We start from the raw sequence: 27,666 nt of genomic DNA on the forward strand, positions 1-27,666 counted from the left end.
TATATAAAGGGTTAATCAATGTCGATGATGATTGAGTAAACAAAATATTTAAAATAAATATAAAGAAACGATGTTTTCAACTCATGAAAGAAATATTAATGAAATTTAAGGTGATTTTGTTAAATATTTCTCATTGATCATAATGGGTATCCAATTTTTGTCATTTGACCATTTTGTTAGGGTGAAGCTATTTTCACCCCTATATGACTAAATCCACTCTTCTTTTTATCAAAAAAACAAAATTGCCCTATATCATCCAATTACAATATAAATTGGCGGTTCCAAATTTGTTTACTTTCCTTTTATTAGTTTTCTTATATCTATATATGATCTACCTACTAAAATTAAGAATTTCATATGTTTAGTTTTTGCTAATAGATTTTCCTTGTTTGTTAAAGGCGGTATATATTACTTCCATAAAAAATTTGTTGAAAAGACAAAATTCCAACAAATCTAGTTCTTTTCTATATTGTTGATCAAATATATGGATACGTTATGAGATGAAATACAGTTAAATCTAAACATCGCATAAAGTAAAAATATTTCTTTTAGAAAATACCATCGAAATATCATTATTTTATATTAACAAAATGAATATCATTTGTGATCTATTTACCAAGAAATATCAAAATGCCTCATGGTGCATAATATTTTTAGTGTATTCCTAGATATTCCTCTAACGTCTTAGATGCTTTGTATAAAAGTATCTTGCCAATATAGTAAGGAAAAAAAAAAATAAATTCTTTGATATAGTAAATAAAGAGACTAGATATATATTTTCAACTAATGAAATTAATAAAAAAGTTCACCAACAAGGTGACCTCTTGAGATAAGAGGGACAAAAAATACAGAAGCATGATAAAGAAGATACTTTTCGGTTTTATACTATATTGAGGAATGTCTTTTATCTTACTATTATTGAAATAATTTTACATGAATCATACAAAACATTGTAGGAATACGCTCATAGATAAAACAAGTGAAATGCCTAATTATGGTAATTCTCCTAAATAGAAAAAGAAAAAAATAGTAAAAAGAAGGAGGTGTAACCACAACTTTAAATTGCAATTGAAAGATTAATGGTAGTTTTGTCTTTTTGATATAAAAGACATGAATTTAATCATTTATGGGTTAGAAATAGCGTCGCTCTTTTGTTATTGAGGCCTTTTTCCTTTTAACTTATTAGTGTTTCTTTTTCTTTAAATGTCTTACTAGTTTTATTAAAACTTTCATCAGTTGATAATAAATTTTATTTTTCAACATTATTGTTGATTATTTTCGTGATGTTAATTTTTTAGTTAATTTTTTTCTCCATTTCCTTTTTATTATTTTCTAGAAATGAACGGTCATGTTAATCATATGATGACGAAACCTGGATATAAAGGTGAGTATTGCTACCCAAACACGAAATGTTTATTAAACGCGTCTAACTGCGTTGACACAGAGTACAGCACTGCTAATTCAGTGGATAACATGTCAGACACAATTATAAGACATGTCAGCGTCTCGTAACTTGTTTACAAATATGTTAACACGTGTACATGATAAACATGTAAGACATACTTACACACGATAATTGATGTAATAAGTTTCAATACGTTTTTTGGATAACACCTATATGCGCACAAGAAAGCCTAAAATTTATCAAACAATTTTAATTGAGTCCTAAAACTTGTAAAAAATGTAATCAAGTCTTAAAACTTATTAAATTGATGCAATTGAGTCATTTTATTAACTTCGTCTAATTAGACTAGCAAAAAATACCGATGTGACTTTTTTTTATATTTACTCTATCCTACGAGGCGCCGACGTGGCCGAAACGACGTTGTTTTGGTCCAAATCCGACTTTCAAGCGTAAAATTTATTGAAGTTATATTAAAAAATAAGTAATTTTTTTATATAAAAAAAGATGCAGCGGGGGCTGCAAAGAATATTATAAAGCCATAGTGAAAAAATAGTAATAATAGGCAAATAAAAGGTAAAGCGCGGTAGAGTAATCCAAAATGAGTTAGACAAAGAACATTATAGAGCCTCGTTCTTAAGCCCCGGGATAGTAACCCCCTTAGCTAAATTCAAAATTTTAATCTTTTGACTAAAGAAGAGACAGTTACTAAAATTCTCTTTAATGATGTTGAAGACTAAAAAGAACTGCTTCCTAGAAACAAACCTACTATAAACTCTAAAGTCATTTTTTTTCTTTTTTTATAAGTTTTATTTTAATTATGTCAACATGGACAATTAAAAAAAATACAAGGAAAATTGCCTTTTCCTTTAATAAAAATTCCTTTAACATTTTTAGAATGGCTTTTGGTCTCATATTTTTTTTCCCCAAAATAAGAGACTATTCAAGTCTTGAAGTTGGAATTGTATGGATGCATTGTGTGGAGTATAGGTCAACCTAGCAGGAGCCGAAGTTTCGATATTTCACTCTAGGCATGAATGCTATTATATGATCTAACTCGGCGGTAGCTATCCAGAGGTGACGTGATGTTTACCTCACCACCCATGCCCCATAAGTTTTCTCCAAATATTTTTCTTTCTTGAAGAGAACTTATAGACAAAGTCCATTATGACGGGGGGTTCCTTTTGCTGTTTCTCTTTGAGGTCCAAAATATATATATTCCCATGGAGATGTTAGGGGAAGCCCAATTAACTTAGGCCTCTGAGCCCGATCCAGTCAGACCATTCGCTGGCCTCCCTGAATTCAAAGCAGCCTCTCGAAATTCACTTTCCCGCCATTTTGCATGATTCGTCTACTTGTAAGTCCACTCGCACAGGAAACTGGAGATTCGGAGAGATCGGAGAGTCATACATCCTTACGTGTTCTGATTTTGGAGAGGGCTCGCTGGTTTCTCTTCCTTGGTTTCGCCAGCACCCGCTGAACGAATTCGAGAGCTTGATCGGCTGCGGAGCAGCACAGGCAAGCTCGAATCGAAGGAAATGGGGATGGAGAATGGGGCCGACGCGATGGCCCGCGAGCCGGGTCGGAGGTCGTCAAGAGGAAGCAGCTTGCGAGGCTGTTCATCAAGGAGATGGTGATGAGGAACTTCAAGTCCTACGCCGGGAAGCAGCGCGTGGGCCCTTTTCACAAGGTTAGGATCTCGACGTCTTCTGCTGTGGAACTTGTTGCCGTTAGCTTGAATTTGTTGGTCTTGTAGCGAAGAAGCAGGAATTTCGCCTTTCAGATTTTGAGAAATTCCCATGTTAGTCGTTTGAAAAAGAGGTAAACAGGTTTGTGGCTGGCGATATACGACCATTGAGTTCTGGGTGTTGTGGATTTTTTCAGAAATTTTCAGCTGTAGTCGGACCGAATGGGAGCAGGAAGAGCAAAGTGATAGATGCTGTGCTTTTCGTGTTCGGGAAGAGAGCAAAGCAGGTATATTTGCAGATGCATGATCTTCAACGGTAAATTCTATAAAGCTGTTCAGAAACCACATTGCTAAACTGATCTCGCGTTTGCGGAAATTTGGGCATGTCTCTGCAGATGAGGCTTGAAAAGGCTTCGGAGCTTATCCATAGCTCGACTAATCACCAGAATCTTGACAGCGCCAGTGTTTCTGTCTACTTTCAGGAAATTGTGGATTTGGTAACAAGGACTTCCATCTATAGCCTAATTTTGTTGCAGAGTCACAGTGTTCACATGTTTTTAACAAATTAGTTTTTCAAAAATCCTGGATGACGGTGGATATGAAGCTCTTCCAGGAAGTGATTTTGAAATAAGCCGGGTTGCGCTACGAGACAACTCCTCCAAGTATTACATTAATAACCGCTTGAGTAACTTCGCCGAGGTCGCTAAATTATTGAGAGGGAAAGAAGCAGGCATGGACAACAACCGTTTCTTGATTCTTCAGGTCAATCCTTGTCACAGAATCTTGCCGGTTGAGCTTAACGCGAAAACAGAACTGCGTTCATAGTTTGCTCATATTCCGATTTCTGTTGCTACTTTTAATGTCGACGGAGCTCACTTCAGGTAGGCCAATCCCATCTTTATGAAACACCCTGCTAATCTCATGATCAATTAAGATGCGAGCCAATATTCAAGTGGATGGTCCAAAATTTATGAATTCGAAGCTGTCTTTTGTTCGCTCTGAAAATACTAGATAATCTTTAATAGATCAGATGCTGAACTGACTTCCCTTGCAGCAAAGTACGAGATTGCTATATCAACGGCATGTCCGGGACTCGACTATATAGTGGTGGAAACAACGAGCACAGCACAGGCATGTGTTTGAGTTACTACAGAAAGCGAGCCTATGCGTTGCAACTTCTATGAGTCGCTGGCACTGCTCACACGGTTTCTCTCCCTCTCTCGCCTCTGCCCGACTGCTACTGTTCATCAGTTTCGGTTTTCAGCGATTCCCGGCGATCCCATCGTCGGTTCGTCCTGATTTTGGGAGTCATAAGTCGCCCCCACTCGCTACTCCCTTCCCACCGTTGGGATCTTGGTTTGGAGTGCGCGCTCTTGTGGCCCCTGTGTCGGATCTACGTTAGGTCTTTGTATGGCCGCCCGTCTGCTGAACCGGGAGGGATCTCTCCCGCAAAAGCCTCCTGCCTCGGCGAAGGCTAAGCCCCCAGGGAATCCCGTGATGTCTGAGGAAGCTGCTAGTGTCCGGCTGGTGTCCGCCGAAGGTGCCTTGCAACCCCCTGCAGCTTCAGCTTCTGCGAAGGGGAAATCTGCAGTTTCTGCAGACGTTGCTCGAAATCCAGCTGCGTCGAGCCAGGTCCCGCAAGACCCGCATGCTAGTAGGCGCGGGCGGAGCTGTCGTAGGAATCCATCCAAGCCACCGCAATCCCTCGATCGTGCCTCCGAGGAGGCAAATCGATCCCCACCCCGCTCCTGGGCTGCTGTTGCCAAATCTGCTGCGACATGGTATGATTTAACTTATGTCCCTCCCTCCTTTGTCGGTGGTAAACCTGTCGTGCACATATCGGATGAAATACTTGAAGCCGCTAATCCCAAGTGGAGAGAATGCCTCGTCGGCTACTATATCGGTGAAACGCTCCCATTCAAACTTACCGAGTTGGCTGTGAAACACATATGGGGTCCTCATTTGTCCGAAGTGATGCCCAACGACGATGGTTTCTACTTCTTCCACATACCAGACGAAGATTTTCGTCACAAGGCACTTGACGGTGGCCCTTTGACGGTCGTGAATGTGCCACTAATTCTCCAACAGTGGCATCCAAAGATGGACCTCAGGGAAGGCCACCATGACGCCCTCCCGGTATGGATTCGGCTGAGAAATATGCCCTATTCTCTGTGGTCTGCCCGTGGAATAAGTGCTGTGGTGAGTGCGATCGGAAGGCCACTATATGTGGATCTCCAAACGGAGCAAATGAAAATGATCTCCTACGCCCGGGCATCTGTCGAGATCAGTGCAAAACAGCCTCTCCGTGATTCTGTCGAGGTATTGTTAAATGGTGAGACTCTCTCGGTCAAAGTGGAATACGAGTGGGAGAATGTCGGCAAAGAACAGGGCTGTGCACCAGCCAAACTCGGTATCTCTACCTCTACTGATATTGTTGGGACTATGGCTGCTCCTAATGATCTTGCAGGGTCGTTGGCTATGCCTAGTGCACCAGACCAAGTCTCTAAAAAGCAGGGTCATGCACCAACCAGACTTGGTAATTCTGCCCCACCAATTGCTGGGAATGTGGCTGCATCTGCTGATCTTGCAGGGTCCTCGACAATGACCTCTGCTCTGGTCCCTGCAGCTTGCGATGCTCTGGTGTCCAGACCTATTGTGGCACCTCGGACTGCCTCGGCGGCCTCATCTGACTCGGAGGATGTTCTTGATGATGAGCCCAGTAACGTTGGTAGTGAGGATAATGAGGATTTCCCCCCAGCCATTCCAAACACCCGAAAGAAGGCTGGTGATTCTCAAGGGCCCGAATGTACTCTCGGCAAGCAACCAGCGATATGTCCCCCTCCTCCTGTGGATGTACAACAGGAATTGAGCTCGGATAGTGGCCCTAGCTCTGCTAAAATGGCCAAACCGACCGCCAAGAAAAAAAGGGGGGGGGGCCGAGGGAAATGGTAACTCTTGTCCCTCTTTGTACATATGTATAAAGGAGTTTGGAATATTAGGGGTATGGCTGACCCCTTGAAACAAGCTGAGATTAGGAATTTGGTTAGATCCAAGGATCTTTGTTGTATTGGTATTCTGGAGACTAAGGTACCGCAGTCCCTATTCTCCAATATCACGTCTAATTTGCTGCCTGGCTGGGTGTGGTGCGCTAATTATGATCATTCTTATCGAGGGAGAATTTGGGTTGGATGAAATCCTTTGCTTGCAAATTTTGTTTTGTCTTACTCATCCTCGCAGGCTATCCATGGGCATCTGTAGTTTTTGGCCATCAATAAGGGCTGTTACCTTTCGGTCATATATGCGGAACATACCTTTGTATCTAGGCATTCTTTATGGGCAGATCTTACTCAGACCAATGTGGCCTTGGCTACTTCCCCCTGGCTTATTGCAGGGGACTTTAATGCCATCAGAGACCCTTCGGATGGGTTGAGTAGCTCTAACAGTTGGCTTCCTTCGTTTGATGAGTTCCGGATCGTGCCATGCTTAAGCTGGATTGGAAGATCTTAGATATGTGGACCACAGATTCACGTGGTCTACCTCTTCGGGAGGTACTCGGAAACATATTGTAGAACATTACCGGTCCAGTATTTGGGGTTCCTATTATTGCATCAAGACTCGGCAAGGTAGATTGTAGCTCCTTGGTGAATTCAATCACAGCTAGAGCACAGTCGTGGTCGCAGCGATTTCTCTCCTTTGCTGGTTGGCTACAACTCATAAGGTCAGTTCTTCATGCGGTTCATGTCTATTGGGCAATGTGTTTGTAGTTCCTAGATCGGTATTAGGTTGCATTGAGTAGATCCTCAAACGATTCCTTTGGAAAGGTTCGGGACTTGGAGTAGGTGGTGCGAAAGTCTCTTGGGAAGATGTTATGTCTCCCAAAGGAGAAAGGGGCCCTGGCATTCGCAAGCTTAGTAATTGCAATAGGGTGGCTATGCTCAAACGCATTTGGATTCTCTTTACTGACAAGAAATCTTTGTGGTGCAAATGGATTCATTCTACTTTCCTGAAGAACAAGAATTTTTGGATAGCCACGAAGCCAACTTTTTGTTTGTGGGCTTGGAAAAAGGTTCTTGGTCTTCGCTCGGATTTTCAACACCTCTTCAGGTGGCGGCTTGGCAATGGTTGCAATGTGTCATTCTGGTTTGATTTTTGGCATCAGAGAGGACCTCTCAACAAAATCTTCTCGGATATGGACATCTATCATTCGGGTATACATCGTAAGGCCACGGTGGCGTAATTTATCTCCTATTCTGGGCACCCATCACATGTCACGGCCACAATTACAGCTTGGTCGGAGCCACTCCCCCCGCTTACTCAGGGTAGTGATCGCTTTGTCTGGCTGGGTCATTCCTCGGGAGTCTTCTCCGTTGCCACTGCTTGGGATATAATTCGCCACAAAAGGGCAGGTTGTGCCTTGGCATTCATTCATCTGGGATCGTGCTTTTGCTCCTTGGCATGCCTTTCGCCTTTGGCTGATCACGCGAAACAGGTTGCCTACCCAGGTTCTGTCGCTTAATTACGGCAGAATTGCGGATGCTGCTTGTGCTTTTTGTATTTGTAGGCCAGATTTTATCGACCACCTATTTTTCGGTTGCCGCACCACCGGAGCCCTTGCTCTCTTTTGGGCAGCCAAGTGTAGTCTTGCTTGGCAGAACAAGTGCTGGCAAGATAACTTACAGTGGGCCATGAAGCACATTTCTGGCCAAAGCTTTCGCTAGAGTATTGCTCGCTTCTCTTTTGGAGCCATGTGCCACATAATTTGGAAGGAAAGGAATCACATCCTTTTTCGGAATCAGACTCGCTATTTTGCCAGCTATTAAGAAGCACCTTGAGAAGGTTGTAAGGGATAAGGCCTTTACGTTCGAACAAGGGGAAGACACCTCTAGAAACCGGAGGATGCAAGCTAGCTGGAGCATCAATCCGTCTATTTTTATTTGATAGGAGGTTCGTCCTAGATTTCGGTTATTTGCTCTTTGGCCGCTTGTTTGGCCATTTCTTTCTTGTAAGCTGTTTTGGGTTACTAACCCCTCTTTTTGAACCCACGACACCCTTGCGCCCCCAGTGACATCGACTGGTGTCAACATGAGTGCAAGATCTCTCTGTGGTGTCGGGTTTCGCTCTTGTAAAGCTGCGTTTTGGTTAAAGTCAATACAAATCTTACCTTTACCAAAAAAAAAAAAAAAGAAGTCCTGTAAGTTAGAGCGACAAGATTGAAATAATCGAACTTCCGATTGGCAAGGCTTGTTTTCGTCAGAAAGATAACTTAGTCCTTATGGCCTGTGATGTGATCACACTTATGTACAACTTTCAGGCAACACAAATGCTTGCAGTGGAAATAGAGATATTAGACTTGTTGTAACACTAGATGGAGAACTGATTGAAAAATCTGGGACCATGAGCGGCCGGGGAAGTAAACCACATGGTGGTAAGGTGGATACATGCATTCGAAGCGCTACAGTGTCTGCAGAAGCGGTTGGAAATGCAGAGAACAAGCTTTCTACCTTGTCCGATAAATTAAGCGATCTGCAATGACAAATAGCTAATGCAGTGAGGTGTTACCAGTCCTGCAAAGAAGCACTTGCAAATCTGGAGATGGAATTGGCTAAGTGCCACAAGGAGGTACCTATTAATTTCAGTCATGTTGTTATTGTCATATGTACTGATACTTACGGACAAAGATGGCGCGTTACAGGTAGACAGTTTGCATTCCCAGCATAGAGACCTTGAAGAATGACTTGGTTCTTTGAAGGCAGCATCAAAGTTAGGGAAGGATGAGCTTGATAGGCTTGGGGAAGTCCAGGAAATTACTGGTGACGAAGAAAAGGAGATTGGTAGGATTGTGTTATGGTCCAAGAAACTGAAGGTAGTGTGCGTTTAAATGATTGTTCTTCTAACAAGTTTTTGCTGCTTTTATTGTTGTGCAACTAAATGTCACCTGTTGTCGCTGATCCGTGTATAAACATGGCATAACAGGCGAAGTAGAGAATCTAGCCTGTGTTACTTTAAACTGGACATGTCTTCTGCTTACGCCTCGTGGTGATGACATTTGTTTTCAGGTGTTGGAGCTGCAGAAGAAAATAGATGCTGGAGGGGGAAAGATGAAAGTGCAGTAAGTCCAGGTCTCTAAGATTCAGTCTGTAAGAAATCTCGCGACATTGAATTATGCTGTCAAAAGTCTATAAATTCATCTTTCCACTATCAGGATATTGATCGACACAAGACGGAGATCAGCCACATGGCAAATTGCAGATTGATACTGGCAAGAAAAAGATGAAAAATTTAAGGAAAGGGACTGAGGAGGCAACGAAGGAGAAAGAGAGACTTTGAGGAGGAGGAGAAATTATGGTCTGCCTTCCAAGAAAGAGAACAGAAAGCATTCAAAGTTAAAGAAGATTACAAAAATTTGCGGAAGGCATTATAGTGCTCTGTTTAGTCTGGGCATATGCCACCGGGTATCTTTGTGGTCTCTAGACAAAGCAACATGTGGCTGCTGGTTGATGTCGACATGTCATGTATCTTTGGGTGCTTGCTTTTAGCTTTTAGATCAGCATAGGGAAGTTATGGAGAAAGCAAATTCTGAATATGGGAGAGTGCAAAGGTCTGTGGATGAATTGCGGGCGTCAGAGGTACCATCTGGCAAAACCTTTTCCGCTTCCTGCTCCTATCATCCACAAAGAGGGACATATGATTGGAGTTTCTTAGCACTGCAGGTTGATGCTGATTTCAAATTGCAAGGCATGAAGAAGACATACGAGGAATTGGAATCAAAGGCAAAACGTGACCAGAAAAGACATGAGGATCTGCAAGTTGCACTTGCAAATCATATGGGACATTATGTTGGTTTACAGAAAAGAAATTATTTTGGCAGAGCGCTGCATAGGTTTTCATATCGTGTTTTCTCTTTTGTAGGATTCACAGAGATTCAGTGGATCCTGCAAAGCTTCAAGCTACATTGACTGATAAGTCTCTGGCCGAGAATTTTGACTTGAGGAGGGCGCTTGAGGTGTTAGCATTATTAGAAGTACAACTCAAGGAAATGAGTCCTAATATTGATTCAATCTCAGAGTAGGGACTTCTTCTCCTTGCTCTCAATAACCTCTCCACCTTGAGATGCATGAGAAGAGTTTCTGGAGTAATTTTCTTTGTATGTACAGGTACAGGAAGAAAGTTGCGTCATATGATGAACGAGTCGATGTTCTTAATCATATCACTCGACATGAGATGACAGAAAGAAACAGTATGATGAGTGGAGAAAGAAGAGGTAAGAATAATTATATTTTATACTGCTTCTTGACATTGAAATAGTTCTAACAGGTATTTTGACATTAGGCTGGATGAGTTCATGACAGGATTTAATACAATATCTCTGAAGTTAAAAGAGATGTATCAGGTTCTAATTTCTATCCCCTATTTGAGTAATTGTATATCTATACATCTTACCCTGCACATGTCTGCAGAGGTTCATGACAATATATCTCAATTCTTTACTAGTTGATTTGATCTACCCTGCACAAACTGTTATAGATGATGATGATGCTGCCCCATCTCTTGCCTTGTCTAGTTCATCTCCCAATTAACTTGACTTTTCAGTTACTAGGCTCAATTATTTGTGCCCTCGTGGAAAATAGCTTCCAAACTATATCAGGTGCTATGCACCTGCGGTACTTTTTCTTCTGATCCTTATGTTTTAGAAAACAGATGATCACACTAGGAGGTAATGCAGAACTTGGATTGGTTCTCTTTGGATCCCTTCTCTGAAGGTGTGGTCTTCAGCGTCAGGCCGCCAAAGAAAAGCCGGAAGAATATCGCCAACTTGTCTGGCGGGGAAAAGGTAACTAGAAAACATACTTGCTCCGCCCAGCTTATTTGGCGAAGCTTTATGTGCTGGCATGACTAATTGCCCTTTTGAACCTTCAGATTCTCAGCTCATTAGCTCTTGTATTTTCCCTTCATCACTACAAACCCACTCCGCTATATGTGATGGATGACATCGATGCTGCTCTAGGTACTTGGTGCACATTCCAGATTTCATTTCTTTCCTTGGCATGCTGCTAATTTTGCCCCTGTTCCAACCTTGGTCGTACTTGTTATAATTTCTCAGGCTTCAAAAATGTTTCTATTCTGGGATACTATGGCAAAGATCGAACGAAGGATGCACAATTCATTATTATAAGGTACATTGGCTAGGAGATAGTCTAAATATATTTTAGATGACAATGTTCTCCCAAATCACCATACGCATGTTTTATATATGCTATGTGCAGCCTCAGAAACAACATGTTTGAGCTTGCGGATCGACTTGTAGGAATATACAAAACCGACAACTGCACTAAGGGCGTTACAGTCAGTCCAGGGAGTTTTGTGGTGTGTGACAAGACTGCCTGATTAGTTCAGTTGAGATATTTTGATTAAGGATGATGCTCTTTTTTTTTTTTTTGTTGATGACCGAGGTTCCGCGCGGTCGGTGAGCTTCGCTCAACACAGCGGTGGAGCACGACTAGTTCTCGAGAGGGGCTAGCGCAGGAGCCAAGCACCACGACCCCCCACTTAAGACACTGGCGTCGAGGAGTTTTGAACCTAGGACCTCTCGTGAAAGGAACTGAACTCAAACCAACTCGGCCATCGATCGGTGGGTAGGATGATGCTCTCTTTCATAGCTTCTTTTTTCAATAAAGTTCTTGCCATCCTGCGTAGCTTTGCCATCCTCTAGCCTGTAATTTTATGAATTTGCTTGCTGATTTATGTATAGTACAAGAATGATTGTCTATAATGAAGGGCTGAGGTTCTGAATTTTCCGACATACCCTCACTCGGACAATTGTCATTGTTGTCAAGAATCTTCAAGCTGTAATATGCGTTTCTGTTAGCAAGGATTGTGTTTTCCTGAATCATAATTCCTACGAGATCTTCGCATCAGCTCGATACTGAATGCTGGATGGAGAAGCTGATCTCTTCCTATATGTGAACCCAATCCAAGGAAAGAGGTAGTGGACAAGACCATTCAAACAAGATGCCATGTATTCTCAACAAACCTTATTCTATCCTGCCTATATGTCTAAATAGGAGGTATGCTAGTAGGATTATTTTGCTTATATAAAGTATCACTACCACGAAAACCCCTAAATTGATAGGCAGATTTGTTTCAAATTAATTCTTTTATCACCAAAATGCCAAATTGGTATATACGTAACAAATTTACCCTCTATTAGTTTCGTTAAATTTTATTGTTAATTTGCTGAGTCGGACGGCACGAGGCGGTTGGTGGGTGTACCGGTTTGGTGTTTTTACCCTTTGTTAGTCACATGTGTACAAATTTGGAGTTTTTCGTTTTGTCATAGATGTACCGGTTTGGGATTTTTGGTGATAAAAAAATTAATTTTTGAGTAAATTTATCACAAGTGTATTAATTTGGAGTTTTTTGTGGTCCAAAAATTAATTTGGGTAAAATTTATCACAAATGTATCATTTTGAGATTTTCCGTGGTCTTATAACTAGCGATTTAAACCGTGTTGAGTACTCCGATGATTTCGAAAGTCGAACCACCCACCGGATGATAAATGCGGGTTCCTCACCTGCTTTTAATTACTGAGGTGGTTAGTAATTAAGGACTTAGATCTCAAGTCCAAATCTGGAAATAAATCTGGAATGGCATTGGTTTTTGAGTGCTTCCTGTCAAGCATGTTTAGAGCAAACGTTTGTATATTGAAAGAGCTAAACAGTCAAAATCTATTGCATGTTCTAAAACAATCGTTTTCGTCAATAATTGAGGGTTATGCATGGCCATTTCGTCGTGTCCGCATCATCGAATTTTCACAGGAAAAAAGTCATCGTCAATACGATCTTTATTAACTCTGCGGATTCGCTTAGAGTACGTAACGAGAGACTTTCGGTCCGAAAGGACATTTCACCTACTCTCATTTAGAACTTCGCTTTCTCCTGTCCATTGATGCGGGGAGAAAGGAATTATCACTCGATCTCACCGTGGTCATATTGTCGAGTCTCGAGTTTCTCGCAAACAATACGACCTTACCAATCTGAACGGTCTTTTATTAAGACTGTAATATAGGCTTGGTCAACGGCTTAGCAAAAGCCGTAATTCAAATTGTATGTCTTAGAAAGAGACGTTCTTGAGTTTACAAGTCAAGCACCAGCAAATGAGATAGAAACAATCTTGCACGCACTTATTCGGACAAAACTTTTAACATTTGAAACTCCTACGTCAATTTGAGCATTATAATCTGAAGGAACTGCATAAGGGAGGCAAACTTAGACTTAGTTAAGGGGATGGGAAATGAAAGGGTTTGCTAGGCTCAAAGATGAAACTAATGATCATACCTACGCTATTACCGATCATCTTCCTTTGCATTGAGAATTATCTTTTCGTGTAGATGCTTGGCGGGCCACGAGAGTCTTAACATTGATTTCACATCTATAGATCGCCCGAGAATTGAGAGAGCTCGGCTCCCTCCCTAGGGCCATTGGCCTTGATACTTTCGCTTTGCATCCCATCCAATTGGGTTTTCATAACAACATCCACAAATTTTCTTTCCTCTCTCGTCTTTTTGCTCTTCTTAGTTTTCCTTTTCTATACATTCACGGACAAGCTAGACTTTGACTTTTGCAGTTTCGTCAGCTCTTGAACAACTTAGCATTTTTTTTAACCTCAGGGGGCTCATGCTGTCATTGTGGGAACTCATATGCTTTACCCCAGTGTGAAAGGATGATATTGATCACCAACCGGATTTAGAAACAAAATTACAGTCTCAAGTAGGCTATGCAAGAGATAAAAGTGTGCATGATAGGAAAATAAAAAGCTCTTCATCATTTCGGGACGCTTAAATTCTTGTTTGAGTTCATATGTGATAAAGACACTTGAAGATTGATTTAAGGGAGGGAAAAAAAAAAAATTTGCCTCATTTTTTCTCCCTGTGTAATATCAACTTCACCCCCATTCTACCCGGTGTGTGGGGTGGTTATTGACGGGACTACTTTGACGGAGATTCTTCCGACATTTAAGCTCATAAGGGTTACACAATGGTTTACCTGCATTGTTTACGATAGGGCAACAAAAAGCCCCTCATCATTTTAGTTTGCATATCCTTCACATGATAACTCTTTACTTTATGAACATGGAATGTTTTCTGCACTAATCTCATAAAACACGTATGATGGACGGTGCATAGGATAGGGTTTGGCTTTCCTTATCTAGACAGGTTTGGCATTCCCAGCATCTCATCCCATTCATTGAGCCGTCTAACTTGACAAGTTTCGGGTGGAATTGGTGAACTAAACAAGCAAAATGTCATGCAAAATCCTTTTTCTCGAAAGATATTAGCATCTTAAGAGTTTATCAACTTTGAGCACAAGATACATTGCAATTTCAATACAAACAGATTGTTATGCCAAAAAGTTTATCAAGAAAATTTTGACGCGAAAGACATGACCTCCACCAAGAAGCATTTCTGGACGAGACAATTGTTAGATCTAATGCAGCAACTTTCCTGCGAAGATAAGGTGTTAAACTCTAATATCAAGCATAGAGGACGATTTGAAAAATGGGTGACCGTGGATTGCCCCTATTTGAAGGAAGAGGGCACGTGAAAATCGATTTATCGGAATGGATGTCTGATCTTCGACTCGGAAAACGCTTTGGTTTTACTCTTTTCCCCTACAAAACATGGTGTACATGTATGTTACGCCGAATGTAGGGACGATATGCAACAATAAGTACAAGTTGCGATGCGGCTCCTTTGTGTATTGCAGAATTCAGAGCGTCACTCCCCGGCTAGATCATCAAATATGTCATGCCCCTCCTGCGTTTCCAAGTCGCAACGAGTTCTATTCGAAAGATACGTGATGCTATCTATGCTCGTGATGCAAGTGGTTAGCATGCTATTTTCAAAACAATTTTCACTAAACTTTGGGAAAGGTCATGTACAAGACCAGCCTTGAGAGAGATTTCGTGACAGAGCTAGTTTGGTTTACTTCAACTTGCTCCCAAAATACTTAAAATTTTCACGAAATTGCAATCTATTGAATGGGAAAAAACAAAAAAACAAACTACATTATTTGAAAAAGGAATCCTATAAAGCAATTAGATCCTAGTAAGTGAATCCTAGAAAGGAGTAAATATTCCTGCACATAGGATTGTAAGAATCAATACCTCCCTACTCCAAGGGACCAAAAATCAAGCCTTCAATTACTCAATGGCAGCATCCATGCCTCCCGCAATTGCAGCTATTGCATACGGATCGATTCGGACCAACAAAACCTTAAGTCTCGGAGGAAAGAGGTATTGTTTTATTATTGTTGATGATTATTGAGAATCACATGGGTAATAGCTGCAAATGAAAAGTTCAAAATGAAAAGAGATACAACATCACTACAATAAGAACTCATCATGTAGGGGCGTTTGAGAATTAAAGCTTCTTCGATATTGATGAAAATTGTCTGAACCACAATTTATCTACTGCCTACACTCCTTAACAAAATAGTGCTGCTGAAAGAAGAACTCAGTCTCTCCAAGAAATGGCGAGAACCAAGATGATAAAAAGCGGTGTTCCTACTTACTTCTGAGCAGAAGCTGTCGCCATAGCTTGCTATACGATGAGCAGGGTACTCTTGACACCATTGTTGGAGAAAACACCCTATAAAATCTTCAAAGATAGAAAGCCCACTATTTCATACTTTCATATATTTGGGTTCAAATGTTACATTCTTATGAATGCCAATGACAATGTTGGATAATATGATCCCCAAGCAAGCGAAGATATTTTGCTTGGCTACTCAACTTCTAGTAGAGCATACTGCGTGTTTAACATTGTTTCTCAGGAAATGCAGAAATCCAAATGTCAAGTTCAAGGATAACATTAAGGGTGTGCAAGCTGATAATAATGAAGAATATATGTTGATGCCTATACCAACCGATGACAGCAACCGGAAGCACAAAGTTCAAATCCTACATCTCTACCAAAAGGTTGGAGATCCAAATAAGAACATCCCAAGAAGCAAATCCTCGAAAAGATTGATGAATGAATCAAAACTAGGTCATTATTCAAGGATTTGATGAATTCATTGGCACTGATATATGAGATCAAACCGAAAGGAAATGATAAAGTTATCACTGATTAAAAAATAGATTGAAGTTATACAAAAAGAACTATATCAATTCAAGGTCAACGAAGTTTGGGAACTTGTATCTTGACCTCAAGATCGTCCTGTCATCGATACAAATTGGATATTTAAAAACAAACTTGGTGACAAAGGTAATGTTGTATACAACAAGGCCAGACTAGTTGCTAAAAAATATTCTCAAAATGAAGATATTGATTATGTTGAGACATATGCTCCTGTTGCAAGATTAGAAGCAATAAGATTATTATTAGCTTATACTTACTTCCATCAAATGGATGTCAAAAGTGTTTTTCTAAATAATTATATCAATGAGCAAGTGTTTGTAGAACAATCACTAGGTTTGGAAGACCCAAACGAGATCAATGATGTATATCGACTAAACAATGCACTCTATGGACTCAAACAAGTACCGAAAGCTTAGTATGAGAAATTGAGCACATTTACATTCGAACATGATTTCGAAAAGGGTAAGGTGGATACAGTTGGGGCTAATAATACAACCTAGAACGGGGGTTGAATAAATGATTGAAGATATTGAAAAAATTTCGTGGAATAACTTAACAATCAGCAAGCCAGATTGTGAAAAATGTTTGAACAGTGTGTGTGATAATAGTAAGCAGATAAGGCAGATGGTGAACACTAAAGATTAATGACATAATGGTAGATAGTGCTCGGCTTTATATCCAAGCCTACATCCACTTTTTAGCTAATACCCTAATAACAACTGGATTCCATTATAACTGGCACGTGTTGCTCCTTTTGCAAGATAAATCATCCTATCATTACACAACCACTGTACTTACACTTGAATGCTATTACAAAGCTCAACCTTTACGGAGAGATATAAATAGAGAGGATTTCTAGCTTAAAGCACAATTACGGCAATTCTTGAATTCAACATCTTCTAGGCGTGGTCGATCTAGCTAGTCATTTGAAACTCGTCAAAGACCTGTGTTAATTATTATTTAACACCTTTAAGACAGAAAATATTCTACAAATAAACTTGTAGAAATGTTTTTTCTTCTTTTTCAATATTATATGTGGGAATATCCTTGAACGTATATTATGATGTGTACACGTGGTTACACATCTACCACTCGACATGTTTCATATGTTACCCTACTTGTTAAGCATGTCTAAACATTTCATAATTTGGCTGAAGGGGTCAATTTGCGAAATGAGACATTATTATTCTGTATATGAATAAGTTGGCCCCCTTAAGACCCAAATGATAAAATTCAATCCTAACACATTTAATTACGTGTAGTGTTAAGGAATGCCTAACCTAGAGTGTCCAGTCCGCCCAACATTTCCTATTCGAACAAGGTTGGAAGGAACAACCATTGCTTCCAACCAAGCTAAGACATAACTTCCATCACTTCTTTGAGTGGAGGACTAATGCAGGAAATATAGCTGCTACACCAAAACTAGGCGCAAAGAACCAACTAGACTGACCTAGTGGATAAATCCAGAATACAGAAACCAAAACGGCAATAGGACTAGAGAATGTGATTGCATTATAAGTTCATCGCAATTGAACATATCTCCTTTGTCTGCACATCCGAAAAAGAAAGCGCTGGAAAAAAAAAATCAGAAGCTCAATAAATTCATTTCCTTATTAATATTGATTGGATTAGAACCAACATGGTTTAATGATCAGAATGAATCAGATACGCCCCTATGAAAAAAAAAGAAATGAGATACGCCGCAAACAACGCAAATGGGAAGGCCCAAAAGTACAACTGGACCATTATTACATACTTCCATATAAGTTCCATCCCGAATTCCTGTGGATTCCCTTCCTTCTTTGAAACAAAAAACTCATCTCCACTCCCCCCCCTTTTTTTTTTTTTTTTAATGATTCAAAGGGTGATCAGTTCCCGTCCCATTTAGGAATCGAGAATAGGATCAGAAAAATCAATTTTCAACTTTTAGGATCATAAAAATAGCTACTAAGAGTGATTAAAATTAAGTTTACACCAGTCAAGTCGGTCCGATCCTCTTGGAACTGAAAATAGGATCGAAAATCATCGGTTCCAATTTTATGGAATAGGAATCCGACCACTCTAAAAATCACCGATTTCAATTTTATGGAACGAGAACGGGATCGAACCAGTCAATTTGGACCAAGAGTTTGATATGGGCGATTCCCGATTTGGTCTGGCAGTCCGTCTTGCTCGGCCCTAACCCCGAGGTTCAAGATCAACACTAATCCCTATGTTTCCCGGTACAGTCATCTGCTAAATGGAAAAGAAATGAACAGGTGATTTTGAGACGACCATGGAAGGCAGATTCCTGACTTTTCACGAGACTGGAAGAAGCGAAGATGTAATGAATCATCGTTAATTCCACAAAAGCAAGTTACAAGTCAGCTTATGCACAACCTAAATCGGCAGATCCGCCGTAACAACGACATTAGTCGATCCGAAAATGAAAACGATAAAAGAAAACATAAAAAAAGGAAAACATAAACGAGAAAATCTTCACATCTCTCCCTGATCCCAACCCTTCATCTCCGCCTTCACCTTCCACGTCTCTCTGCCTCTGATACTCTTCCTTTCTTGAGCGGAAACAGAGGACGCAACGACCCGCCGCCGCCGCCGCCCGCGCTCTTCACGTGCTTGCAGATGGGCACGTTCACCATGGGCCTGATCCTAATGCTGTTCGATCTCGTCCTCTCCATCCCTTTCCTTATCCTCTGGAGATAGTTAGTATTGCTCTCCCTGTCTGTGTCTCTGTCTCTGGCCTCCTTCCTCTCGTTTACTGAGGCCGCCTCGCCGAGCGAGCTGGAGGAAGACGAAGTGGACGAGGAAGAGGACGACGACGAGAGGGCGGACGAAGCGCTCTGCTTTGTCCTCAGCCTCAGGAGCTCCTTCCACAGGACGGTGCACTTGGGCGGCCTCGGCGATGGGTCGTCGTCAAGAAACCAACTTGCTCTGTTCTGCTCTTGATCTTGGTCTCTGTTATGACTATTACGGCAGTTCTTCTTGTTCCTCATCTCTTCCTCACCTCGATCTGGTTCCTGATCTCGGGATTCTTCACTGTCTCCGGATTTCGGCTTAAGGGTGATCCACTTGAGCCTCTCGGACTGCTCCATTTCCCAGAAAGGAAGCAGCTTTCCCTCGAAGAAGAGCTCGTCCGCAGTCATCATCTTGTGGGGGCTCACGTTGGCGGCCACCAAGAACTCAAACTCGCCGTTCCTCGGCTTCTTCTCGAGCTCCAGTGTTGTGATCTCTTCGGCTTTGGCTTCTTGGCCGTGGAAATGGCCATCTGGGTTGATGGAGATGAAGTCGCCCTCGTCAAGAAAATCTGCAGAGAAGGAGATCCTGGGGGCTGAGGGAGGTGGGTCAATGCTCTCTTGGGAAACCATGATTTTTTCCTTTTCTTTCTCTGTTTTGGGAAGAGACACAGAGAGATTGGAACAAGAGGGGAGGGTAGTGGAGATGGGATCTTATAAAGGGAGGGAGACCACAAAGGATGGTGTTTATTTGTTTATTTTGCTGAAATTTCTTTTTGCATTTCTTAATATATATATGTTTACATGTATATCAGACTTTGCTAGTATAACGATTTTTCGATGACGGTGAAAATAACAGTATGTTGTGAGTAATAAATTCTTAAATGAGTGGACTTAAAAATTTTTTTAATTATTTTTTATCTATTTTTTGTGATTTACAATATGCTATTAATCAATTTTACAGTAAAAAAAATGTCATATAAATATATTTTATTTATTTATTTATTTGAGGTCTGAATTTTGACATGATTGTGAGTCTCAGTGTTGTTGTTTTTTTTTTTTTTTTTTTTTGTGTGTCGGTTGAATAGAAAAAATGAAATTGGTGTGGATATGCCCAAACATCAGAGGTTGTGATGGTGGTGTGTTAGAATGTGGGAACAGCACATGGACCTCCTTGGGGACACGTGACAAATGGCTTGGCCCCTTTCTATCTTCTTCTGCATGCAAAAATAAACCAGAAACACATCATTTTTGTTTGGGTTCTTCCTTACTGATTCTGAAAATTTCAATCCAATCTGCACACCTCCTTATAAAATTTGGGTTTGGATTCGATTGTTTTATCAAGTGGAAAAGTTCAAAAAAGAACGAGAAAAGAAAAGGATAGTATTAAAGTAAGCGTTGGTGTCGTATGAACTCTAACATTATAGGCGACAGCGGCATGTTAGTTATTTTTCCAAATTTCCTTAGCTATGATCATTTAATTTTGAACACTAAAGCAAGTGCCGGATAAAAAGAATCCGAATTTGATGACTAGTTTTATGAGGTATGAAATGCTTAATTGGTTATTAGTAAGTATCATGACAGTACATGCTTAGATTCGGATGGATGAATAATTTAACAAGAGATATAATACTTAATTTGCTCTTAATGAGAAAAGCCAAGGGTTGCCTCGAAATAGTTAATGCTAGGAAGGGGTTCCGTTGATATTGCACTTGAAGCAAAACACCGAAGAAGGATAGTGTGCAGCTTCCTTCATTACGTATTGTTTTTCTGGAATTAATTTTTTGAATTTTCACCCCGTTTGGTTCATCGCAAAACTACTCAGTCAACGAAAAGTTCATATACATAATCAAGAAAGTAAATTCCTCAATCCGAAGAGGTGAAAGTACTTTCCGAAATTGTTCCTATTTAATTTCTATAATATTTTAATATTACTTTCTTTTCTTTTTCTTTTTTTCATCCCTCATTGCGAGTGGCCGGCGACGAGCCTCCATAGAGCCAGATTTGGCGAACCTCGAGGCCGTCGGCCTCTAGTGGGCCTTGAGGCTCTCCGGTGATAGTGGATGAAGAAAGGAGAAGAACAATAAAGAAATAAAGAATAAGAAAAAGAATAAAATAAAAATTAAAAAATATTTAAAAATTTGAATAATTTTTTTTTCCTTCTAATGAAGTTATAAGATTGAAATCATTAGATAAAAAAATGTTTTCAATAATATATACCCAGACAAAAAAAAACCGTTTTTTGGTAAAATAATTTGGCAAAAATCATTTTTGGAAAAACGAATTGCCGAGAAATGTTTTCAATGAAAGAAACCACCCTTTTGGTGGAGATAATCTTAAACTCTGGAATTTATCTTATGCTCTCATTGTTTCAAACTTTTAAAACCTGAAATCTCCTCGCGAATTTCAGTCACCAATGATCTATAATTTTCCAACCTATATGTACTTATCAATTACTATGCCACCGCAGGAAATAGGACATCAACATATGTCCTTGGATGGTAAAATGGTTTCCAATTGCAATAAAAAGCAGCGCAAAAATCTAAAAAGAAAACTGAAATCTTCTGTTTTCAGTCTGAATCATTGCACCACGGGATTTCAGCGTCTGGAAAGAAGAGAAGAATTATGATATAGGGTGAGGAAGCCTAGGGTTTATCTCTTTTACGTGCTAGTGGACAATTGGGAATCATAATTAAAACTAGGATCAGTCAAAGATGAATTATACTTTAATTTTGTAATTGCTTTGACCAGGGGCTCGCGTGGATTGTAGCATGAATCATAGGAGCCCTAGCCATGTGCTCACAGGAGAATTAATTTTTTTTCTTGCCATGTGAGAGCCAGTACAAAGCTGAGACCAACGACAACCATTAGACCCCCTTAATGACCCATTTGCCCCATGCAACATTGGGCTTACATTCTGGCATAATTTGTAATTTTGCCCTTCTTGGTAGGGGCAATCTTGGGACCCAAATGGCCAGTGGTAATTATCATGCAGCTTCTTGGGAAAATAAGCTAGCAGAAAGATTTGTGGGCAGCCCTAAAATTGATCCGGACAGCTGAATTACGTAGGGCAATGCCTGAATATTTTATTAAATTTTGTCTGGGACTGTGATTTGATTCTATAAGATGAGTAATCTAGCATGCTACTGTAAATATATTTATATGCTGTCTCCGGCTACTTGTGGGCCTTCCATTGCTCCATCATTGAAGGGGACAAAGTATATTATAATGCTTGGATGGTTAATGTAACAAAGACAAAGTACGTACAGTAGCTTGATCTGGTCATAAATTTGATGAAGGGACACTGAAAGTCTTCCAATTTGGTGGGGGGAAAGTGAGTCTCCCGACAGGATGCATAATCTCTCTTTTAAAATTAGCAAGGTAATCTGAAAATAAAATCATAGATTACGATCGAATAAGAGACCAAAAGAAGGTGTCATTTGTAAAAACGGGCATGAGTAACTAGGTCACATCTTGATTGACTTCACATTATTTTTGTGCTACTACTTTTGTGTGTTTGAGACAAAATACTTTGTTCACGTCTAGCTCTCATGTCGCTGTGATCCTCATATGGTAACTACGTAATTTTATAATCCATAGAGGCACTATTGCAAAGGATTTTGGGCAGCTTGGAAAGTTTACGGTGTGATCACCCAAAATAAACTTCGAAGAGCATATTGATTTAAGAGACTAATTTGTGATGTGCAATATGTAGTTTCTCTCTCTTACACCTTATTTTCGGATAAGCTTTTCATATTATATAGAACATGATATAGTTGTATTTGTCTCGTCCAAGTACTAGCTGAGAATTTCTTGCTTCAGGTAATATCCATTGTATAATCGGAAGTATATTAAACTCCAAAATGATTTTTTTTTATTATCGAAACTCCAAAATGATTTAGTAAGAGAAAAAATGACAAACTCATATTAGGAAACAAAGCAAAAGGCCCAGAATTTTTCTTTAATTACACTGGCTTTATTCCCGTATCGCCATCACCAGTCGTCAAACAATGCGAATGATGCTGTCTGTTATCGGAGACTCTTCAATCTGAAGATGAACATACGGAAAGAAGAAAACAAAGAAATCTGGAAGTGACTCTTCATTAGTCTTGACCAATAATCATCTTGAGGCATAATAAACAGCTATACGAGTGATCAGATAAACAATATTTTAAAGGGTGTTGGGTTTCATGAGGTTTATTGTGGTCTGCCCATATAAGCAACCACAACCCTTACCCACTGTTGGCAATTATCAACTTTTTTGAAACGCGATAATATCACGTCTCTTAGGTGTCGATAGTTCTCTCATTCTTTTTGTCAGTTTTTCCATGGACAGAAAATTGAGAACATAGTATATAGAGAATAACATAGACACTTTTTGCTCTCTACACTCCAACACTTGATTGAAGTGAGGAATCTCTCGAGATTGCACGGTGATATTTAATCTGTGGCTATTACGGTACGTCCCGAAATATGATGTATACGTTATTGATCAATGACGTAATTTTGGATTACGTTTGGGCATGTTATTTGTATATCTCCCGCATATTCGTTGTTCATTTTGTGGAATCAGTTTCCTTCAAGGGCCAACCAAAAAAACATGAACAAACATGACAAGAAATGGGTAACCTTGACTTGAAAAAATACTTAGTGAAGATATTGGCAGTTTGTTTTTCGGTAGAAATATAGTAGACTATCAATTGTTTCTAAGTAATGCGTTCCCGAATGAAATGGTAATCAATTTCCACATGTTTAGTTCGAGCATGAAACACAGGATTTGCGGATAAGTAGATGGTGAATAAGTTATTGCACCATAGAGCGGGTGGTTCGGGTGGTTGCACATGAAGATCCTGAAGAAGATATTCAGGATAACCTATCGTGGACCAAATTTCTTGCTAAGTAAATGGTTTCAGTATTTTCCTCACAAATTGACCCTGGTGAAGATGCAACACATCGTTGGTATGAAGCACTTCAACCCCAAAAAATAATGAATGCCCCCTATGTTGTAGCGCGGAACAAGCGATCGAACGATAAAATATACAGAATAAGAAAATAAATCGGATATCGGATGTACGTGATTCGGTCATAAAAACCTACGTCCACGGGGAGAGCAGCAACGAATTCCACCATAGAACGAGCGATACACGAAGATTACAGACCAAACTCGAGTAACTCAAAGAGTTTCCCAAGCCCCAATTATATTCAAGAACGTACACAATATTTAGCCCCTAATTCCTAACGAAATAATCTCTCAATCTCGTAAAGAAATTGTACATAAATCTTATACCAGATTTTCTATCGACTACAAACACTCTTGGCTCTTCGGCGGATGTAATTCGCGAACAACTTCGGCTTCACGAACAAGACCCACACTCAAGCGCTCACAGGAGCGGCGCTTCAAGACTTCGTACAGATATTACGTACGGATCAACCAGCGTGTCCTAGTTCAAGTCTTCGTGAACTTTCCTGCTATCTTTATATATATCTAGAAAGATATAAAAGATAAGCAATCCAAAACCGAATCCTTCTGCACAAAAAGAAATCCATATATTTTATTCTTTTGATTCTTTCTCTTACCCATGACCGAGTCTATCTTGCATGGGTTGTTGAATAAAAGTTGCCTTTAATTTGCAGAAGAAAACCCACCGCCAAGTCCAAAAACAAACCGTGGACTTTTCTTGTTTCGTTGTTATCTTCACGAAGTAAACATAGAAACAGTTTCCGCAAGATTTGTCTCCGAACAATATCTAATATTTGGCATTGAACTCTTACGTACCAAATAATAATTTGAGCCAAGTTCGTTCAAGGGGCTTAAACTCGAGATATATTTTAACACCCTAAATCCTTGATAGCAAATTCCGGCCGAACGGATTGCATGAGGTCATGTAATGGAGCATTTGGGGAACCGGTTAAACTAATGTCGTCAACGTACACCAACAAATGGTGAAATCAGTCGTGTGTTCGACAAAAAAGGTGGTGTCGGCCTTGGATATTGTTGATACCTAAATTTTTATTTTTCTTTAATCATTTATTTTAATAAAAAATGAGAATTAGTTTTGATTCTCGCCAAAAATAATGATTAATTAGTCTTCATGCATAGAATATTTATTTTAAGCATGCATTGCATTTTTTTTGTTACATTCATTCGGACCGACGGTGAAGGAATTGAGTTTAATTTGACAGGCCACTGGATCCAAACTTTCAAGAGAAATTCGGCTAAGGCATGGTGGGGTGTGCCAAAAATTTTATGAAGGTTTGGACCTATTTTCTCCTCATTTTGCTCACTTAAAATTCGAAAAGGCTTTAATTAATTGACTAATTTTTTGAATAAAGCCTAAATTGAGCTCGGAATCGCACAATCAAGCCCACAAGACAATCAGATTTTCGGCCAAAGCTATCCTAACCCCTTGTGGCAGAAAATTTTGAGTTTATTTTAAGCAATTAGGCGCTTCGGGACTTAATTGATCACATATTTTGATCCCGGAATTTATTTTATAAAATTAACAAAACTGAGGCCCCAAGCTTGCAACGTTCATGCCTATATAAACAAGCTAAAGCTTAGGGTTTTAAATCATCCATCATTACTCAGAAAATTCAGAAATATCGAGAGCGGAATACAGGAGAGAGACGGCTAGAGGTGAGGTCACCTTGTGCAAAAATCAGAAGGATTCCTTCCTTCTCTCTCTTTGAGTCCACGCCTCACAAGAAGAAAGGTGGGGGACACTCCTCTAACATTAGAGGGAACATTCACGGCAACAAGAGAAGACAAGGAAAAGTGGTGTTGATTTCTCTCGAAGGCATAGAAGAAATCCATTGGCCAAGCAGACACATAATATACAGACGTGGAGCCACTTGGTTGTGAAGGGGTGATTTTTGGAGGCACTCGGTGAAAAGTTCCAGCAGAGAACTTCAACATATCCGTGGCACGAACTTCACTTTTAATCACCAAGGTCTCGCCTCTCTCCAGTCGATGACGCGCACGAAGAACGCTTGGAGACGAACGCAGGAAATTTTTTTTAACAAACAGGCCAAGTCTCGTCCTTGTCCCGCTTTTGCTCGAGTCCCATTGGAGATTATTGGGCGAATCTTCGTCTTTTGTGCAGCCTGCTGACGCCTACTCGAGTAAAGGCTGCTCCTGCCATTGCTTCTGCTTTTTTTTTTTTGGCTGTAAACGACCCCGCCCCAGCTGCTTGTTCCCCACTGTTCATCCGAGCATCAAACTGTGGTAGATACATACTGTTGCCGTGAGTCAATCCGTGCGAGAGCCTAGGTGAATCAATTCCATCCGAAGTGTTGAGTTAGGCGCCAAGTTCCGTGCAAATTCAAATTGAAAACATATCTTGCAATCTAGGTATGTTCCTGATTCCAATATTATGAATATTTGACTGAAATCTGCATATGTTCATAATCTTTCTTGACTCGGCACATCTTTTGCTATCAAGGATTGGAATTAAGAACCTTTTGAGGAACGAGCATTGATTGTCAAGTTTTGATAATCAAAGGAAGCATTTTTTGCAAGATTCTGAATTTTATCGAAAGAATTCGGAAAAAGTTGCTTTGAATTGAATTGATTCAAGTTTTCAAGCATATTTTTTTGAATATAAATAGAAAGTTTCTTTCTTAAAGGCAACGCATTTCCTAAATTTTACAAGCCCCAGCAGTAATCATTCGGATACGATCCTCAGGAAATTAGTCGATCCAATCTATACCGCTATTTTCGAGAAGCCGATTTTGGATTAGGAGGGTTGTGATTTTCGAAAAATAAGAAGCTGTATCCATGGACCGATTTTGATTGATTGCTTTCTTGTTTTGTTTGGAATTTGCAGATATTATGGTTGATATCTATATCTTGTTTGGATTCCATAAATGTTAAGATTCCTAAAATTTTTAGTAAGATACGGTTTTTTGGAAGCTATCTAATTAAAACTTTAGGAAGATATGATTTCCTAGAAGACTATCTTATTGAATTATTTGGAATAAAATCAAGATAATCAAATCACTCATGCATATCTCAAATTTCTGAAAATTCATGTGAAAATATTAAAAAAAAAATCATATCTCATGCATGTTTCACATGTCTCATGTCATGTTTGCATTTCCTATGTTATTGTGCATATCATGTTTTCGAGTATCACTATATTTCGCCTACCATTTTTTTTCAGATATTATGTACTCATCATCTTTTCCGCATTTTTGCATAAATCGCCAAGTCATACTTCGCATATCTCATGTTTGTGTGACATCATATTTTCTCATATTACGTATTTGCATACCATGTCTTGCTTTGTCATTTTTTTGCATATTACATGTCATGTTTTTGCCATGTCATATTCACTTCATCACTATGCCATGTTATTCATTTGCCACGTAGAAAATCATGCTTTTGGCCGTTTAATTAACTTGCACATCATGTAAGTCGGTATCTATGTAATTCATGTCATCTAAGTTAGGAGTCATGTCTTCTTGCATAGTATAGAATTCGGACTTTTGGTTTTGTCATGCATGGTTAGAATAAATTGTTTTGTGTTTCACCTTACATTGCATTCATATCATGTCTATCTTGCATGTTTTAATTGGTTAGTTAAATTTTGCAGGATAATTCTTGCATTGCATATCATATTGTCATTTAGGTAGAATTCATGTCATTATTATCATGCATTGCATTCATTTAAAAAGTGAAAACCCAAAAATCACTCCTCTTGAATAT

General features: G+C 39.7%; 1 protein-coding gene and 1 pseudogene across 1 annotated transcript; one reads left to right on the forward strand and one right to left on the reverse strand.

Annotated features, from left to right (window-relative positions):
• The first annotated feature begins 2,940 nt into the window (after positions 1-2,940).
• LOC115744854 lies at positions 2,941-11,474 on the forward strand (annotated as a pseudogene).
• Positions 11,475-18,567: 7,093 nt separating this feature from the next.
• Positions 18,568-19,699, reverse strand: LOC115744891. The gene has a single exon (XM_030680296.1). It carries the CDS (start codon positions 19,590-19,592, stop codon positions 18,744-18,746), a length of 849 nt encoding a protein of 282 aa, XP_030536156.1. The 5' UTR covers positions 19,593-19,699; the 3' UTR covers positions 18,568-18,743.
• Positions 19,700-27,666: the final 7,967 nt, after the last annotated feature.

This window comes from Rhodamnia argentea, chromosome 6, assembly GCF_020921035.1.
Source record: "Rhodamnia argentea isolate NSW1041297 chromosome 6, ASM2092103v1, whole genome shotgun sequence".
Taxonomy (NCBI): Eukaryota; Viridiplantae; Streptophyta; class Magnoliopsida; order Myrtales; family Myrtaceae; genus Rhodamnia; species Rhodamnia argentea.

Bases quoted from the DNA above. Each gene is read 5' to 3' on its own strand.
- LOC115744891 (XM_030680296.1), bottom strand. From the start codon at position 19,592: ATGGTTTCCCAAGAGAGCATTGACCCACCTCCCTCAGCCCCCAGGATC.